Consider the following 15756-nt stretch of genomic DNA (forward strand, 5'->3'; position numbering starts at 1 on the left):
TCATTTAAGAAGCTTCATGTGTAAAAGTTGATTTCTTCTTTCTTCCACACATCCAGCTAGTCTATGACACACGTCTTTGTCTTTTTTCCCGAGCATATTGTTCATTGGATGGAAGTAATCTGGTAGTTTGCACTGATCCAGATGACGTTTAAATGCATTAAGAGAATCCGTGTAACAGTTGTGGATATTTTTCTGGTTCCAATAATCTTTATTATTGGGTTGGTGTCGTTCATTCATCCAAAACATTGAGTGCTAAAAATAAAAAAAAGTTTATACAATTTTTGGTAGTTTTGCTTTTGTCATATTATAACGTTCTGATGTTATGTACATAGATCATGTAGATCTTCCCGCAAAGATAGTCTTGCTGTTAACAACGTGTTTGTTAAGTCCAATTTAAAACCGTTTTGTCTAAACTTATAAAATGCAATAATTTGAAAAGAGGTTTGTTTAAGTTTCAGTCAAATTGTATAATGTCGAAGGTCACTGGTTAAAAGACGACACGCGTGCTGACGGTAATCTAATCATATAGCATCTAGATGAATTTATTATTAATGTGTTTTCTAATTCATTAATACTGGTTAAAATTTCGAGAAAGTAAAAAAAAAAATGGTAGAACTACTGATTGTGCAGCGTCATATATTCCGTTGATATTTTAAACTTTCAAAACTTATATCAAATGAATGAATATGACCTTTGCCATGTACTCGACCGAAAAGCTACATATTCAAATACATATTATTATCAACAAGTTATCAAAGAAGACTAATATATTTATTTGTTTATATATAACGAAAATACCGGCAACTATCAGATTGAAATATTTGCTTGGATCACATTTTAAATGGACCTAATTCCTCTACCACCCCAACCCCCCGCCCAAGAAAACAAAATACAAGAAAAAAGCAATCAAAGAGGTGTTGGAAGGATCCAACTTTTTTCTAGCTTTATGGACGCCAGCTACACTTGTTTGAACGTTATGAAAATTGTCTGGCATATATGAGATCAACCAACTGTTTTCAATGTGTTCTCCGTTGCATCAATCATACTCTCCTCATCTTGATAATGACAACCACCGAATGTGGATTAAACACCAGCATTCCTGTGACAACTCGTACTGTAGTGAAGAAAGAAATTTGTGTTGATCGATCCTCGGTTAGTGTTTTGAACGGTAATCTACTATTTTTTATCCTGTTTTGGGCTGATGATTTTTTGTTTAACTCTGTTGATTGCCCCTTGGTATCCTTTGTGATGTATTACCCATAAAACTACGTTTTTACCTTCAAAAGGTGAGATGATATCCCCGGATAATTATCAGTGGATCTTGACTTCCAGGTTTGTACGTCTGCCTTCAACATCTTGTAACATTGCCGGCGACATTGATTCCCCGTATCTAATCCTTTCATTAGCTCCTTCTCTGCTTTAGAGTGGGAGACATTCCAAAATTCACCCCCTTTTGGGACCATGTGGGTTCCGACGTTGTTAATTCTATCTATTGTACTTTTCGGTAGAACTTTACTTGTGTCAGGACGAGGCCAACCATACACACCCACTGATACATGTTTGTCACCAATCGTTGCAGTGACGTCTATATTGATATCGTGTTTCCCTTTTGAACCTGTTTTGGTCAATGTCAGTGCTGGACCATGAGCATTTCTAGAAATATGCACATCTGAATAAAATAAGCAAATCATTTTAAAGGTGGATATTTTTCAGACATTTGAGTTTTGTTAAATCCCTTTTTTCTATTTCCCTTTAACAAATAAATTATTGACAAATAAAATACATGATTTATGGGTTTTTTTAATTGACTCTAGACGGTGTTTGACACTTTGAAAGCTAATCACGAAGAGTGTTCAGTAAGTACCTTTAAGGTTCAAGGATTTGATGGCAGTGTTCATCTTGCTGTAAAGATCCTCCTGGACTTTTCTAGGTATGATGTCCCCATTATGCGTCACTTTACTTGCCATATTTGCATTCCCCTCAGCCTTAACAGCAGCATATCCGATAGGTATATGGTTCTGTTTACCTTTGGGAAGGGCAGTAATTTCTCTTCTCACATTTAAGTTGTCTGGAGATGCACTCTTAAAAAGAGTTTTCAATAATGCAATATATATTATTTCAATTCCCCATCCTTTTTAAAAAAATGTTTCGTTAAACATTGCTGGAAAATCTAAGTCTAAATAAATTGAATGATGATATGACTTATTTATCAAACTCAGTCGTAGAATTGCATATCTATGTATCAGATACAATTAATTTTGACACTTGCTACATTTACTATATTTTGAAAAAGGATAAAGTCATGGGACTATTTCCTTGATGTGCAATGAAAAAATACCTTGAAAATACTAACGGGAGGTATCTATTTGACCATGTTGACTGCACTTGTGTCTTTTGTACTATAATTTGTCTGTTTGTCTTTAAATGTTTAGCCATAGTGTTGCAAGAGTTTTTTTCGATCTATAAAGCTATGAGTTTGAATGTCTTTCTGGTATCTTTCGCTCCTCTTTTACAGGATTAACGGTATGCTGCTGGTTTATACTTGTCTGTATTGCTGCGTTAAATGCGAAATACAGTTTTTGAATATTTACCTTTGGGTCACGTGGGTTCAAATTATCTTTGTAGGTATACTTTACTGTCCCTTTAGTCTTGACGTCAGCCACAGGGATGTTCAAAGCAATGTTCACGTCAAATTCGTCGGCTTTGTTTATTTTGGTTCTTGTAGCATGACTTCCTGCTTTCCTGATATCACTACTGTATATTTTACCATCCTCTTGTTTGCGAACATGATCCATTATTTGGTTTAAAGTGTCACGACACTTTCCAACACTTTCCTTACGATCATCTTTGCTAACCATGACATTTTTTTTGTAAAATGCATCATAGTATTCTCCTTTACTTTTATATTTTGCATCTGTGATATTCAAGTTATCTTGTTTATCGCGAATATGTTGAGCAAGACCATCTGCCGATTTACATGTTTTCCCACAATCACACTGATTCGGCGGTTTAGTATAATCATGAAGTTTATCCCTCTTATGATCGTTTAATGCACCATTTGTTTCAAATGACCGACAGCAACATGAGCATGGATTTTCTTTCATGTTTTCCTTCATTGTTTTCTCGTGTGATTTTAATTCTTCTTCAGAAGTAAACTTGTATCCACAACCACAACCGTGTGTTCCATGATTCATGGCGGTGTGACATGTTTGCTGTGCTGCGCTCCGAAATCTAGTCTCTCCACAAACTGGGCATGCCATGTTTTTACGATGCTATTCTGAAATTGTAATGCTCATATGCTATTTATATGAAAGGAATAAATTTAATTGCGTTTTCTATAATTTGTTTTCTTTGTTGGGTGTTTTGTTAAATATATCGCATCGTGCTATGAATAAATAATTAGAATACAGTGAAAGTGTGCATTAGCAAGTAACTTTTTATAAAACACAATATGCAGAAAGGATAATTATGTTTAAATTGAAATACAATGAACTTTAAATAATGACGTTACTTACACAAACTTCAATTTGAATAAAACAAAAAAATGATACATATCATTTTTTTAAAATCATTGATGAGAGCTTCGAACTGTTTACTCTAAGTTACTTTTGGCGTCTAATCATAGGCTTCTTCATACTGATTTAATAAAAAAAAAAATGGTTGCTTTATATTTTTGCCTGAATAAGAGAGATAAATATCAACTTCCGGTTCTTAAAAAATGACGCTTCCAGTCACACATGATAGCTTATACTATGTAGATAAACAATTCAATTAATTGTTTTTATTGCTTCCATAATCTCGCTTGCCAGAGGCCTGTGTGAGATTTGGAAATCACTTGACGTTGGTCGTCTGTCGTTGTCACTCGTTTTCGAATGTCGTCTTTGTTAAATTTTACATAGAATATCTTCTCTTAAACTACTTGGTCATTTTTTTCAAAGTTCATAAAAATAATCAATGGGTTACGTAGTTGACAAAATGTGTCCAATGACCCTGCCTGTCGAAGTTATTGGCCTTAAATGACGATGTATGTTTTGGGCATTTAAGCCTAAAATCTTGAAAACTATAATAATAGTTAGATAAAAACTTAAAAACAAGAAATCAATCAGCAAGATATGATCTACAAATAGGTCTACATTATTAAAATAGTCAATTAACTCGTGATTATGGTAACCCCCATTTAATGATGATTTTGACCATGACGTGGCACTTAGTGGAAATACAGATGACCAACACGGATTTTTTTAGAGCCTTTTGTTTTCAAAATCGATAAATATGGTAAAATACAATATCATACAATAAGTTTATTCTAAAATACATATTAAGGATGTACTTTTCTGACGTTTCAGTCTCGTTGAAATCTCATTCTGGAAATCTTTCTAAAATATGTGATACAAGTGGAAAATATCAATGAATTTAAATGTAATAACATCAAAGTTACTCTGTGAAAAAATTGAGTATTTTCAATTAGTAGTTTTTGAGTCATTAATTTTTCATTTTGTTTTGCCAACATATTGAGAAATTTGTCGAGGGATACAAATTTTGTTTTTTCAGGAACATGCACATTCTACATCCCTTTTACGTTTTCAAATATCTAAGATATGCATTTGTTCAAGCATTTATATGGAAATTGTACTTAAAACGGAGAAAAATCACAAATCTACAAAATTGACAACATGGTAAATTTGACACAAAAAAAGGCTTCAAAATATGATAAATATTTCTTATATTAACACCTACCTATAGTTGTTTAAGTTTAAATTTAAGATTGGTCCCCTTTATCTTTAATGAAAGTATGACAAAATGTTTAATTGTGGAATTGTAATTTTTTTCATGATATAGGCCCAAAAATATGTAAAATTGGATAAAAAATGGGGAAACCATAAAAATTGGGTACTTTCAAATAGCCGTAGAGGAAAAAAAGAAGTGCACCAACATATGAATTTTTACAGTCATATAAACCAAAAAATCAGACATTTTTGGATTATCAGAGGTGAACATCCGTTTTAATACGATAGAAGAATACCTTTGCAGTTAAATGTATATAAGGCCTACAATTGTAGAAATGTAATGCATTGTCTTTGTAACGTTAACAATATGGAACTATAACACAACAAAATTGAAATTTTAGAAGTTGATCAATCCATTTGTATGAAGAAAAAAAATATGCATGCCTTATAATATTGCAATTAAATTTAAAAAAAAAACAAAAAACAAAAAACAAACTTTGAAACTTTGAAAGCATTGTCTCTATAACATGAACAGAAACGAACTATACAAACAGCAACATTTGAAATAGTTGTAGTTGATCTATCTTTTTGTATAAATAAAATAAACTGATTTTAGAATATGTGGTATGAGTGCTAATGAGATAACTCTCCATCCAAGTCACAATTTGTAAAAGAAGCCCGTTATAGGTCAAATCGTAAGTATGGTCTTCAACACGGAGCATCGGCTCACATCGAACAGCAAGCAAGTGTAAAACTGTTAAAACAGCAAAGCTAATTGTATAATCTGTTAAAAAAAGACGAGAAACGAGAATCACTGATGAACAACATCAACAAACGACAACCACTGAACATCAGGTCCCAGGTTTGAGACAGGTGCAACCAATTGTAGCGGGCTCAGACGTTTTAACATGTACCAACCTTCACCCGTATCTGAAATAGTAGTTTGACATCAAAAGATAGAATGACACACCATGAAATATTTTTTGAAATAGCTTTTAGTTTGTAACCCGTTTTTTTTTTCTCAATCGATTTATGGATTTCGAACAGCGGTTTACTACTGTTGCCTTTATTTAACCCAGGCAAAAGACATATTAACACTAACAAGGGATATAGTCCAGTCAAACTAAGATTTAACCTCAAACTAATAGCAACAGAAAATGTTTTAGTTCTAATCTATAGCATTATGCCCTTTATATACACAGAAAAAAGTCCCATAAAATCTAACTTGAGGAAAACGCAAAACCAACATTTTTAATTTCCTATGGAAATAAACATTGGAAGGGGAGATAACTCTTACAAAAATGAGTCTTTTTTGGTAAGTTTTTGGTTGTTTTTCTTGAAATTTAGGTATCGTATGATACTTTGATGGGGTTGTTAGTTTGTATTTGACTAAATTATATAATCTTCTACTCATGAAATGTACAAAACCGAAATGTTACGAGTAGTTTTATTTTTTTCGTGCATTTTTCATTAAAGGAAATTGCAAATTTGAAGCTTTGTGACCATTTTGAAAAAAATAATGTGAAAATTTGGTATTGTTTATACCTTCATATTATATTTTTTCAGCAACTTACCTATCTTAAGAAACTTCCAACAACAAAAAGAAGAATACATGCTTAATTATTTTGATTAAATTTGCGATTCTTTACCTTGACACGTTGAAAAATTCAATAAATGGTGAACTAATGAATTATAAAATCGAGATTATAGCTTGATAAAAGATATGAAAACACCTTTAGAGTTGTTTGTTATACTCTTAAGACCACTAAAAATCAAGAATAAATACATTCTGATGAACAGAAGCGGTACAAATATAATTTTGTATCAATTTTAATTGAAATTTCTGCCTTTTTTGCAAGAGTTATCTCCCTTTTCAATGCAAATCTCCATAGGAATTTTAAATGGTGATTTTTTTAGTCTTCCTTAAGTTAGATTTTATGGGACTTTTGTCTGTGTATATTTGGGGTATAATGCTAAAGATTACAACTTTAAAATCTTCTGTTGCAATTACTTTCGGGTTAGGGTCAAATTTATGCTAGATTGACTGGACTAATAATACACTGAACGAATAAATTTGATTGATGATACGATGTAAATATCAAGTGAATAGAATAGAGGATGAGATGTTAAACAATATCATAAAGACAACCAAACGTTGGACAAATGCAGGCAAATAAAATGATGTACAAATGTACACAGGTAAATGAAACTCATTTCGTTATAAGGAATACAGTAATATGGAATACGGAAATATTTTTCAACAGATAAACTAAATTTGTCGCTCATAGTACAAAAACAGAAGAAGAAAAAAATGCTTATGCAGCAAAAATACTGCAATCTGATTGGTTAATTACCCTTGTGTAAATAACATCCCAACCTGGTCTACCCAAGGATAAATAAAATTTTGCCAAAATTTAAAAAAAAAGAAAAGTTTGATAAAATTAAGAATTATCAAATAATAATAAAATGTATTAAAAAAAAAAATTGAGGACGAAAAAAATTTATTTTTTTTCTAAAAAATTCAAAAGAATATCTAAAATTCACTGAATTTTTCCCAAAATAAAGAAAAAGTATTTGACAATGCGCAGCAATATCAACTTAAAAAAAATGATACACTGAAATTTTTTTATTACCATTTTTAAATTTTACATCCTAGTTTAAAGATGAATAAAGGAATTGTTCATGAAAAATAAATTCGTTATATTGGTGTCATCAGGACTGTACGGAATTTTACACTTTTTTGTCGCCCCAGGGTGTATGAATTTTCAACAACGGTGTAAAATTCTGTACACCACTGATTACACCAAGATAACTAATAATATTCATACCAAACACTTACCTAAGCTGGTATAATACGCATGCCTTAATGTATTGCAATGGGTATGAATGTAAAAAGTGATGTTTTCGAAAAAGCATATCATGCTTTATTAAGAATTGATACACAGATTAATGTATTATTTGGTGTATTTTGACACTTTTTTATTTTGTTTTTTGAAATTGGTCCATACATGTATTTGAAAGTAATGTGTAATTTAATAATTCGCTGTTATATGTCTTTGGTCAGTTACACTATAATGATCAGCAATAATTAAGGCCATTGTTACAGACATTGGACATAAATTTGGGTCAGTATGAAACCAACCAACTAATTGAAATACAGTTGAACTTATATGAATCTTTAAGTGGTTGTTAAATTACTTTCAGTACACACTTTTTTCTTCATTCTATGCCCATTCTATTTGAGCAGTCAAAATGTGTGGACTGTATATTAACATGTCATTTACAGTTAATGACCCGATATCACTTTAATCATTATTATTCAGTTGCCAGAACAACTATACTGTACTTGTAGTTTTTTTTCGCGGGTACTTTTTTTCGCGAATTGTGTATTTCAAAATACATTTGCGGGTATTTATTTTCAGGATTTTATAAATATTGCTTTCACTTGAAAAGTTTGATTTACATTCGCGTGTATTTATTTTAACGATAATAAATCAACCGCCGAATTCGTGAAAAGAAATACACCGCAGTATTTAATTATCCATGATATCTTTTCCAATGTAAACAAACGAAATTCTTCTCGACAATTTTTGAAAAATATATTTCAAATGTTTCAATTGCTTTTAAAAACTGTTATGCTTATTCAAGTTCTTGTAGATATTTTAGTCCATAGTCAAACGAATTCGTTCGCCATCGGTTTCATCATATCATATTTTGTTGTGTTATGATATCAATACTACGCAAGCTATGAGGACTTTTTGGTAAAAAAGGGGGGATTCCCAAATACAAATATCAAATAAATAACAATTAAGATTTTTCTTCTTGAATGCAGTATACAGACAATAAAAGTGTATTGACTTGACATATCAATGATATAAGAAGTCGGCCCGAAACGGGATTTGAAGCTCGACAGAGTCACGTTTTTTCCTGTTTCTAAGCCTCATCTTGATGTCAAGTTAATACACTATCATTGTCTATATATTTGCTCCTCCCACTTCATTCGTGTGATAAAATATTTGAATAAGGCAAATAACAGATTATATATACGAACCTTACATGCAAGTCGAACAGAAGGAAGTAAATTCAAATTACATTATACGTGGCCATATCTGATATGTGCATTTAATTACCATATTTCAATTGAATGATATGATGTAATATTGATTGAATTCGGGGTCAGGTTTTACCTTTTGTTATACATGTTAAAAGAAAGATACTGTTTGCAATATATTTATATCAAATTCATAAAATACGGTGTCATAGAAATATTCTAAATTTAGAACGATTTAGAGATTAAGATGATATTGTTTGAAAATTTCCAAAATAAGTGTAATCTTTTTAAAAAAACTTGTTTGACGTCATTTACTGTTTTTTTTTTTTTTTTTATGTCGGTCATAGTACAAGAACAGAAGTAAAAAAAATATAATCATGCAGCAAGAAAACTGCAATCCGATTGGTTAATTAGCTCGGTGTAAATAACAACCCACCCTGGTTCACCCCAGGTTCACCAACCGTGCGAGGGCTGTATAGCCAGTCAAGGTCGTTAAACACTTCCATTTGTTGTCACCCAAGGTTAAACAAAATTTTGCGAAAATTTAAAAAAAAAAATTTGTAGCTAAAATCAAGAATAACGAATAATGATAAAATGTAAAAAAAAAAAGGAGAAAAAAAAAGAAAAATTAATAAATTTGAGGACAAAAATAGAAAAATAATTGAAAAAAAAAATTTCCCACAAAATTCAAAAGAAGTAAATTTTTTCTGAATTTTCCCCAAAATAAAAAAAATTAGGATTTGACAATGCGCAGCAAAATCTACTTTGAAAAATTGATAAACTTTTCATTACCATTTTTTATTTTTTTTGCGCCTCAGGGTGTAAAATTCAGTACACCCCTGATTACACCAATATAACTAATAATATTCATACAAAACACTTACCTAAGCTGGTATATATAATATGCATGCCTTAACGTATTGTATGGGTATGAATGAAAATTGTGATGTTTTCGAAAATATAATGCATATCATGCTGCATTAAGAATTAAAACACAGATTAATGTCTTATTTATTGTATTTTGACACTTTTGTATTTTACATTTTGAAATTGGTTCATACATGTATTTAAAAGTAATGTGTAATTTGATAATTCGTTGTTATATGTCTTTGGTCAATTACACTATGATGATCAGCGATAACTAAGGCCATTGTTACAGACATTGGACATACAGTTGGGTCAGTAGGAAAGCAACCAACTAGTTAAAAATACAGTAGAACTTATATGAATCTGTAAGTGTTGTTTAATCACTTTCAGTACACAATTTTTTCTATATACTATGATCATTCTATTTGAGCAGTCAAAATGCGTTGACCATGTTGATTTTATATTAACATGTCATTTACAGTCACTGACCCGATATCAATTTTTACTCATTAATATTCAAGAACAACTTTACTAGTATTTAAGTATTCATGACGACCCTTTCAATGTTTTCCATTGAAAACAAACTTATTTCTTCTTTCCAATTTTTGAAAGAGTATATTTCATATGTTTCAATTGTTTTTTAAAAACTGTTATGCTCATTCAAGTTCTTGTAGATATTCTAGTTCATGGTTCAACGAATTCATTCGCCATCGGTTTCAACATATCATATTGTGTTATGTTATGATATCACTACGCAAGATATTAGGCCGTTTTGATAAAAAAAAAAAGGGGGGGGGGGTTCCCAATACAAAAATCAAATAAATGACTATTAAGATTTTTCTTAGATGCAGTATTAGGACAATAATAGTGTATTGACTTGACATATCAATGATATAAGGAGTCGACCCGAAACGGTGATAAAGCTCGACAGAGGCACGTCTTTCCCTGTTTCTAAGCCTTATTCTGATGTCAAGTCAATGCACAATCATTGTCTATATATTTGCTCCTCCTACTTCACTCGCATTCATTTACCATTATTACAATTTAATGATATAATGTAATATTGATTGACCTCGGCGTCAGGTTTTACCTTTTGTTATATATGTTAAGAGAAGGATACTGTTTGCAATATATATATATTTATCAAATTCATAAAATATGATGTCATAGAAATATTCTAAATTTAGAACGATTTAGAGATTAGGATGATATTGATTGAAAATTTCCAATGCAAGTGTAAGCTTTTTTTAAAAAACTTGCTTGACGTCATTTACTGTTCTTTTATTTTATTTCAGCCGAGCTATAGGGCCAAGTGTTTTCTTGACTTGACGATCGTCTGTCGTCTTCTTCTATTTCTACGTCCGATATTCAATCTCAATAATCGATTAGAGGGCGAAAAATAAAGGTTAATGCATGTAATGTTAGAAGATAGCCTACATATATGTTAGACTCAGATCGACGTCCGGCCTCTAATCGACGTCCGTTCCTCAAATCGACGTCCATTTCTCAAATCGACGTCCAAATCTGACGTCACATTCTCAAATGGACGTCCAATATTTTGATACTCTAATTTACGTCCAATGTGACGGCATTACTTGCCAAATCTACGCCCGATTGATTGTTTTCGTCTTAAATCAATGTCCATTATCAATAAATAATAAATTATTGGTCACAGATAAGGCTTTTAGTTTTTTTCATTTGAATTGATTTACACTGTCATTTCGGGGCCTTTTATAGTTGACTATGCGATATGGGCTTTACGCATTGTTGAAGGCCGTATAGTGACCTACACTTGTGGAGAGTTGGCTAATTTGCAATCATACCACATCATCTTTTTTATATCAATTGTTTACACTTATACATGTACATAATTTTTTTTTCAACCCGAAATAGGTATCATGCATATTTAAGTTTATCTTGATAAAAAGTTAATCCAATTGATCCAAATCAAGGAGCGTGTGTCATTCCTATTCATATTAATAAATTACATGCATGTAAATGTAGGCAATAAGAAATGAAACCCAACGACAAAGGAAGCCAAACGACATCTAGGAGCTTTATTCAGTCTTCATCCATAGACAAAATAAAGAGGCACATCCAAGTGTTATAATTCGGGTTTTTATTTTAACAAATTACTGTGTTTTACACCAGGAGTGAAACATAAACGTAAGATAACTGGCATTATGTTTTTATGTTATGCTTTTACACCACTGTTTTATGTTAAGTGCTCCCACACATGGGTTACCCCCGACATATTCTGTGTGGGCCAGCAGTACATTGGTTTTCGATGGTTTATATCTGTCATATTTGTTTTCCGGAATTGTTTTTAATAAATAAGACCGTTAATGTTCTTATTCAAATTGTTTACATTATTTATGTCGTGGCCTTTTTTAGCCTTTGCGGTATGGGGTTTTGTTAACAGCTGTATGGTTTATAATTGAGCTCTGGTGTATAGTTGTTCCTTTGAAAATCATACCAACCTTTGAAAAATTGACATCACAACCTGTTTACATACTTAGTCTAGAATAATAGTTTTAAAGGAACCGACACATTTCTTATTTATTCCGTTTTTTACTTATAACTGGACTTAGTTTTTCTGCTAGATCTTATTTGTCTCACTCTCACATAATATGATATATTTGAAGGTCTAAATGTTTCAGCTGCTTTCGGTTCAGTTTAGTTTTGTATTCTGTGTCCAAAACGGACGTTGATTAGAGAAGCTAAAAATCGGACGTCGATTAGAAAATGCCAAAAAAAAAATGGACGTCGATTAGGCAGGTATAAAATTGGCTGTTGATTTGGAATGTTATTTTTTTGTGACGTCACATTTGGACGTCGATTTAATGAACGGACGTCAATTAGAGGCCGGACGTCGATCTGAGTCTAACATATATAAATAGTAATTAAAAATCAGCAGATAAAACATTTAGGCCCTCATATATCAAATAGTCGAGCAAATTGATAATGCATAATTTTTAATTATTGGGGGTAAACACTATATACACTAGACTATATATTTTTTTGTAGTTTGAGAAAAACATCATCATATTTGAAAACAAACATTACAACTTTAGGGAATGGTCATTATTTATCAGCTGAGGGGGTCGGTTCAAATTTTCACATCATAAAGTTTTGTTGGCAACCCCCTATAATTTTCATGAACCACATTAATGACCCCTCCTCAGAACGATGCTTCATAAGTATGACCCCCCATAAAAAATCCCTATAAATTAACTTTTGCAAGGTAGCTATGAGATGTATGTGGACATGGACGCTATCTGTTACAGAGTATGGGAGACAGAGATTTCCCTTAATTGCAGTCATTTTCTACGATTTTGTACTGTCTTTGTATACATTCCAATTTTATATAGTTCAATTATTTCACGTAAGTAGCTTGGACTAATAAATTTGATAAAGATATTTTTTGTCTGCATGTTAGCAGTCATTAGTAAGTGATATTCTCTAAATATTTGTATTGAATAAATTAAGCACATAATCTGTAAGGTGAATATTATATTGCCTTGATGTTCATCATGACCACCCATATTCTTTGTTTTGAAGCTGATGGAACTGATTTTGGTTCATGATATTTTTCAGTTTTATTCTGAGCAATGGACAAATATTAGCACATTTTAGTTTACCAAAAAGCATTATGAAAACTCTTTTCTTTTAACATTTTATCGGATATGAAAAATGATATCAAAATTTAGACATTTTCAAAAACCAAAATATGAACGTGGCGTTGTTTGTTTTTCGATAACAAGTATGCGTTTTACCATATGGTATATAACATCGAAACGTATTGCTCATTAGCAGAACGAACATGTATGTGTTGGTGTTACTCATTTTCCGGCTCAAATCTGTCAATACACATAATTTATTTACCTTAACACTGGATTGGCAACATATTAACAGATTGGTTATACTAATTTATTTCAAATCAATTGATTTTGTCGATATCATCCCTTAGGAAAATCCTATTACCGATAGAATGCATAAGTACAGTGTTGGATAATTTATAAACTTGAAAGTTGTTATGTTAATGATACATGTCACAGTCCTGCACCATAAAAATGAAGATCAAAGCCCACTCAATAGGTTTCAGTTAAAACAAAGATGAAAAAAAAATCCATTTTATTTTAAAGGCAGGAAAATAAAAAAAAACCCACTTCAATGCTATGCACTAAAAGGTTTTGATGGATATTGAATGTTGAATGTTGAATGTTGAATGTGAATGTTGTAAGTTGAACTTTGATAAACAAATATCTAATGTTGAAAGAAAAAAATGACTCTTTTGAAACTGAATGCTGAAAGTGGACTTCTGACTTTTCATGTATCATGTGTATGAAAATGATGAATTCTGAAATCAAAAGTTGAATATATACATGCTGCATTTTGAACATTTGCATCCTCGAAATATACTTATCGGACCACAGATGAATTATCACGTTGTGATTGGTTACATGCCGTCACGTGGTGACCCCTATGAGACCGTATGGGGTTAGTAAGTTTAAATTTCATATGGGGTTCATGACGCGTTAAAGGCGACGTCATCTATTAATGTTGTTGTGTTTCATTGTTTATTTTTCAACAAAACGCTGCAAAACAAACCTCCAGCGTCCGATAAATTCGTTATACGGTTAACAACTGACCCCTACGGATCCAAAGAGGGTGAATAAAATGCACAGGGGACTCGGCCTCTGGCCTCACACCCTATGGATTTTACTAAGCTAAACCCTCTATGGATCCGTAGGGGGTCAGCTGCAACCATAACACTTATAGTAGAAGGTGATTGTTGATAATCAAATGTTTTTCTTACAATTTTAATATGAAAATAATAATATCGGATTTTAAATTCATAATTGAATTTTTCATGTTTAAAATCTAATGTTGAATTTTGATATCGGATCTCTTATGATGAATTTTAAATGTTCAGACCATCAACATGATTAAGACATTTTCGTACACAATGTTTTGAATGTTGAATTTTAAACCAATTTTATCCCATCAATCTTTATCGTATTATGTTTTTCCCCCACATTTAATAAAAGAATGTTAAATACCAACGGAATGTCTGATCACTGAGAATAATGGTTTAACAACCAGATTTTGAAAAAGTTATTAAAATAAATTCATAATTAACACTAGTTAAAGCTACGTATATATACAAGGCTCCCAAAAATACCAATAAACTGTTGACAACATGCTGTATATATCGCTAAAGGTTGTCGTTACAGTAACTGACAATGTGAATAAAGGACAAGTATGTATGGGAACGCGTTTGTTTGCGGCTTCAATTTGCCAACAGTTAAGTTTATCATTTATACACCACATATTGATTTTTAAATAGTACAACACATTATAATGTATAGTCCAGATTAAGGTTCGGACTATTAACATGTATAGGTAAAGGATATTATGTACCGTCATGTTTTTAAATGCTAATCTTATGGAAATTGTGTATAAAAACAACGCATATTATCTGCTCTTCTTTCGAAAACGATAATTTTGCATTTACTCTGCAATTCACGCAGCATATAGAAGCCACAACAAAAGCTGGTCGGTTTGAACGTAAACCTATAATTTTTATAAGGTTAAACGCCTTAATATATATATTATTTTAAAGATTAACGTCTTCCTGTGTTACCATATGAGCAGAAAACTTTTTCCCCCCATCAAACACATTTTATTCTTAAAAAGTCATAATCCAAACAATGATGTACAACATTTTAATACAAAACAGAAACAATGTTTTTACATATGGTTCAAACAAATTTTATAAGAAGCTGAACACAAGAAATATTTGTAAACAATTGTGTCAGAATACTGATGTAAAAAATGGCTACTGAAATCCAAACCTGGTATCATTGTACATACTTTGACCTATAATTGATTACTGTCATGAAGTTCGACTTTCATGGAGAGTTATATCATTGGCACTCGTACCACATCTTCCTATATCTATATATAAAGAACATTTTCACCATTATGGAAGGGGAGATAATCTGACATATTCAATTTAAAATATTTTTCTTCAGGAGGAGGTATATTTGTTTTTTTTTGGAAAAAGGACAAACAGACATGGTAGAGATCCAATAGTGGTAATAGGAT

General features: G+C 31.5%; 1 protein-coding gene across 1 annotated transcript; it reads right to left on the bottom strand.

Annotated features, from left to right (window-relative positions):
* Positions 1–8852, bottom strand: LOC134727606 (uncharacterized). Its single transcript, XM_063591987.1, has 5 exons — positions 8779–8852; positions 2592–3277; positions 1865–2081; positions 1278–1669; positions 1–252 (listed from the first exon to the last, which is right to left on the bottom strand). Exons 2-5 carry the CDS (start codon positions 3258–3260, stop codon positions 1–3), a joined length of 1530 nt encoding a protein of 509 aa, XP_063448057.1. The 5' UTR covers positions 3261–3277; positions 8779–8852.
* Positions 8853–15756: the final 6904 nt, after the last annotated feature.

Source organism: Mytilus trossulus, chromosome 8 (genome assembly GCF_036588685.1).
Source record: "Mytilus trossulus isolate FHL-02 chromosome 8, PNRI_Mtr1.1.1.hap1, whole genome shotgun sequence".
Classification (NCBI taxonomy): Eukaryota; Metazoa; Mollusca; class Bivalvia; order Mytilida; family Mytilidae; genus Mytilus; species Mytilus trossulus.

Excerpts from the sequence above, each read along its gene's own strand:
- LOC134727606 (XM_063591987.1), bottom strand. The coding sequence starts at position 3,260 with ATGGCATGCCCAGTTTGTGGAGAGACTAGATTTCGGAGCGCAGCACAG. Across the intron at positions 2,082-2,591 it reads TGAACCCACGTGACCCAAAG|AGTGCATCTCCAGACAACTT; the intron begins GTAAATATTCAA and ends ACTCTTTTTAAG. Across the intron at positions 253-1,277 it reads TATCATCTCACCTTTTGAAG|CACTCAATGTTTTGGATGAA; the intron begins GTAAAAACGTAG and ends TTTTATTTTTAG.